The following is a 4658-nucleotide window of genomic DNA, read 5'->3' on the forward strand; positions in this document are numbered from 1 at the left end:
CGGGCTCAGTTTCATATGCAGAAGACTCCTTTTCATCAGGGTATCTTCCTGGCATCTTCCTGACTCGTCTTTTTGAAGTAGCCACCACAAAACACATGGCCTCCGGCTCTGGAAATGCCATGCTTTCCTGTGCTTTCCTGTGTGATTTTTCTGGCAGTCTGGCAGCCTGGCAGGAGCCCACTTCCATATGTAGATGGGGCATCCTAAAAGTACTTATCAGCTAGGGCTTTTACCACTACCCCCACAGTATAAAGTTTCCTGGTTTCCCCTCAATAATTGGAGCTGGATCACCAGGACTTGGAGCCGAGCAGAGTCACTGTAATAAAGAGCTGTAACACGGAAAGCTGAATCCTGTGTCTCACTGCCTACGATCCAGTCTCTCCGGGGGGGCGCTATCCTTCCATCATCGACTCACGGAACCCTAGCTTTCGCCGCCTCACACCTCTCCTCGTGACCCGGCAGCTGACGGGTCCCGAATCCAGAGAGTGAGTGCACGGGTGAAATTAGGGCGGGACCCGGCCGGGCAAAGTCCCGGTAGCAGAAGGACTCACAGCGGAGAAGCAGCAGAGACTTTCAGCACCACAAGATCCCAGTGCACCCCCATATATAATAATATTCCCTCACATCCCTGATAGTGGTATTAGGTATCTTTTTTTGTTCTCTGCCAGAACAAAATTCTTCATGTTTTAAAAAAAAAAGTTCTAGGGAGTCAGGAATGGCCGTGCACACCTTTGATCCCAGCTCTCTAATCCCAGGACCTGAGAGGCAGAGGCAGGTGGATCTCTGTGTGGTCTTTGTACAGAGTTCCATGCCAGTCACAGCTACATAGTGAGAACCTGTCTAAAAGGAAAAAATAAAGTATCAGGTAGGCTGAAGATAGGTGAAGGTAGTAGAAGTCACGGATTTTAACACCAGTCTGGGCTACACAGCAAGACACTGTCTCAAAACAGTTTTGAAACTTTCTTTTTTGGTACTGGAGAGGTGACACAAAGCCTCAGGTCAACACTCCACTGATGAGCTATACATCTTAACCCCTTGTAATTCTGGAGTTATGCTTCTTCCCTAGTAACGTTCTCTAACTCTGTATGCTCTGGGACATGCAAAACATTCTCATGGGTATGTTTGCTCTTAGGAATCTGGCCTCCTTCTACTTTTTTTTTTTTTTTTTGGACTTTTTGAGACAGGGTCTCCTTGTAGCCCCAGCTGTCCTAGAACTCACTACATAGACCAGGCTGGCCTCAAACTCACAAAGATCCTCCTGCCTCTGCCTCCCAAATTGCTGGGATTAAAGGTGTGTGCCACCACGCCCAGCTCTACTCATTTTTTCAAAAAGTTAATTTTTCAAATTCTACTTCTGGGACAAAAAGAAAAGCTCAATACCACAAGTTAAATGTCTCAAGTTTAGAGTTTTAAAACATAAAAATGGGAAATGTATAGTTCAGCTAGTAGAGTGCTGGCCTAGCATGCAGGAGGACCTGGGTTCCATCTCCAACACTGCATAAACCGGCATAGTGGCAATCTGCAAACCCACTGCTTTGAAAGTGGAAGCAGAAGGATGAGGAGTTCAAGGTCATCCTCAGTTACACAGTGAGGTCAGGACAGGCCAGGGCTCCATGACATCCTGTTTCAAAACAAGGGAGGAGTAGGAAAGTTTGAAGGTTTTGTTCAATAGGCTATACAAGGTTAACCACTGGGCTAACTATATTTAGACCCTCAAATCCTTGTTAACTATAGTATATCTTAGCTGTGTGCACAATCTACAAAACAAGGTTAACCACTGAGCTAACTATATTTAGACCCTCAAATCCTTGTTAACTATAGTATATCTTAGCTGTGTGCACAATCTACAAACATAAAAGCAGTCATACTAGTGGACCAGAGGTTCTCTTACCTGTATGAGTTCGGACATGTTGGACATAATTATTTTTTCTGTCTGAAAAATAGTTGCACTTGCTACAGGTGTAGACTTTCCTTGGAAAATGGTTTCTCAAGTGTTTCCTCCAGTGATACTCGCTTACTGTGGTGTATGTGCAAATGATACACTTGTAGACGCGCTCGTTGTCCCCAGCTCTGGTATGGTGTTTCAGGTGAGCAGTGTAGTGATCATAGCGGTTGGTGTTGTAACCGCAGCGATCACAGCGAATGGGGCCCTTGGAGAAATCGCCCTCTTCTGCAGCAGAACCAGACTCCCTGGCTTTGGCTTGTTTCTCTGCACTTTCTTCCACGAAAAACTTCTTAGCGCTGTGAACCCTGATGTGATGCACAAACTGTTCTTCAGATTCTGCTTCATACTGGCACGGCTTACAGTGGAAGGGTTTGGTCTTCAAATTCTTGCACTTGTCCTCTGCCCCAAGTGTTTCAGGAGGAAGGTCTTTATTTGAGCTGTACACTTCTGGAGCAGCTGATGCCTCAAATACAGGCTGTGGTTCTATAGCACTGAGCTCCAAACTTCTCAGTTCCATGGTTTCCAGTCCACTGGCTTCACCTTTGACTTCAGATTCCTCAAGTCCTTCTGAATCACTATCTGAAAAGTTGTTGTCCCCAACAGGCATCAGTTCTGCCATCTGTCTGTCTTCACCGACCAGGTAATCACAGCAGCCGCCATTTACTTCCCCAGTTAATGCCACATTTGCCAACATGATGAGCTGAGGTGCAGCCAGTTCGGCTTTGGAGAGGTCATGCAAGTCATACATGTCGTTGGGTAAGGCCATGCCCATGCTGCCACTGCTGCTAAACAGACTTCCTCCTCCAGAAGACTGCCCCATCACCTGGGTGGCCATAGCTGTATGCTAAATAAAGAACAACAAAAAATGCTATTTAAATACAACCCTCATGACCTAAAGCTCCTAAAACAAGGATTTTTCCAATATAACCTCAAAAACTTAATGAGTTGCATTAACTGAAAACTTTTAAAATAAAGTTGGGTGCACAGTATGGCAGCCCATGCCTGTAATCCCAGTACTAGGGAGGCTGAGGCAGAACTGCTGTGAATTTTCAATTCTCCCTTCTCTCTACTGCAGTCACAACAACATATATATGAACAAATGAATACCCAGAAAATCGCTACACCCAGAAAAAATGCATGTCTTATAGCAATTAAATCTACCTGACTGGCACGTGTCAAGCATTTTTCTGGTGGTTAACATTTTTAAAATTTCTCTTAATATTCAAAGCATAAATGCTGAGCTGTTGTACCCCCACTTCTCCCGTTCAACAGTTCCATCAATAGCCTGAATGAGAACCCCAGAAATCCACAACCAATTATCTGCATGTAGGAGTTGAGTACTCCAAGAAATCTGGAAGGATGCCTGTAAATAACTGGCAGTTTAGTTTCACGAGAACTCAACGAACAAGAAAACTACTGTGAAAAAGTCACTGGCTTTTCATTTTTTGATGACCCCAATTTTAAAAGAGGAGGAGCCTGGACCCCTTTTCCCATGAAAAGGGCAGTCGTTTGTTTTAAAGCTTCCTGATAATCGTGCAACTCAATGCGTCAACCAGCAACTTTGGCGCATTGTGCTTGATTGGCCTACTTGACTACTGGAAGCCATTACAGATCACCTTCTTGAAAACAAGTTGAGTTTTTAAATGGTCTCAACCATGCTACTTCCCAGCCTCAAAGGTGCTGGTCTAGAACTCAGTGTCCTCTTACAAATCAGAAAAAATCAGATATGCGACCAAGTACTTAAAAGTAAACTTAAAACGGAAAATACAAAAAGCAATCGCTTCACCCAAGCGTAGAAACACAAACCCGTTTAGTTACATGCCCCAACAGAAAGTTGGACTCAAATGCCATCACAGCGAACAGCGGACCGAAGCTGTCTCGTGGTTCAGTAGCACCAAGGATTCCACAACACACCCCAACACCTCCTTTCCTAAATCCCCCTATGCACCCTAAGCACCACCCTGCAAAGAACTGCAACGTTTCTGGGAAAGACCGTGCAAGCACGGCCCGAGAGCAACGTGTTGCAGGGAATTCCTGCGTGTTGCTGCCACCAACGCCGGCCTTGGCGGCGGCATTCCAAACTCAAATAGGCATTCGGCCATTTTCTCAAAATACCAAACACAAAGCAGCTCTTAGCAAACTCCGGCGCTCTCGCTTCCTCTCCGCTCGGGTAGCACACTCAGCCACCGAACCGCGGGAGATGACTCCGCGCTGCCCAGCACCCCAATGGCGCAGGGAGGAGAGACACACGGCGTCTCTCCGCAGCCCCCGCCGCCCCCCGGCCACAGCCCCCGCCCCGGGACGCCCGCCGGAGTCCCGGTCCGTGCGGAAAGTTACCTCGCCGCCGGCGTCCCCAGGCCCTGGGCTCCGCCGCGCCCTCCCGAGGCTCCGAGGGCCCCACGCGGGCCGCCGCCGCCCCCACACCCGGAAGTTTGCGAACTTCACTCCCCCGCGGCGTCCGGCCCGTGCGGCCCGCAGAAATCGCTGTCCAGCCCGCCGGCGACACCGCCCGCGCCCGGGGCTGAGTCAAGCCGCGCCGCCCCGCTGCCTTCCGGCCTGGCCCGGACTGGGGGAGGGGAGGAGAGGGGAAAGGAGGGGAGGGGGCGGCGGGCGCGGGGCGACGGGGTAGCGGGGCTCGGACTCCGGGCCGTGGAGGAAGTTTCAAGACCGCGGCCCCCAGCACCGCCCCTCCCGGCCTCGGCGGCCGACGACC

General features: G+C 49.1%; 1 protein-coding gene across 2 annotated transcripts in view; it reads right to left on the reverse strand.

Moving 5' to 3' along the window:
* Rest (RE1 silencing transcription factor) overlaps positions 1–4658 on the reverse strand; it is a 38701-nt gene that overhangs the window by 33496 nt on the left and 547 nt on the right. Inside the window, exons 1-2 of one of the 2 annotated variants that reach the window (XM_029563594.1) lie at positions 4283–4547; positions 1892–2789 (exon numbers count right to left, since the gene is read on the reverse strand). In XM_029563594.1, the coding sequence (XP_029419454.1) occupies positions 1892–2780 (889 nt within the window). In that variant the 5' untranslated portion in view covers positions 2781–2789; positions 4283–4547. Of the gene's footprint in view, positions 1–1891; positions 2790–4282; positions 4548–4658 lie in introns of those variants that run through there. The other variant, XM_008833289.3, reaches the window with a different exon arrangement.

This window comes from Nannospalax galili, unplaced genomic scaffold (assembly GCF_000622305.1).
Source record: "Nannospalax galili isolate Female #2095 unplaced genomic scaffold, S.galili_v1.0 scaffold433, whole genome shotgun sequence".
Lineage (NCBI taxonomy): Eukaryota > Metazoa > Chordata > Mammalia > Rodentia > Spalacidae > Nannospalax > Nannospalax galili.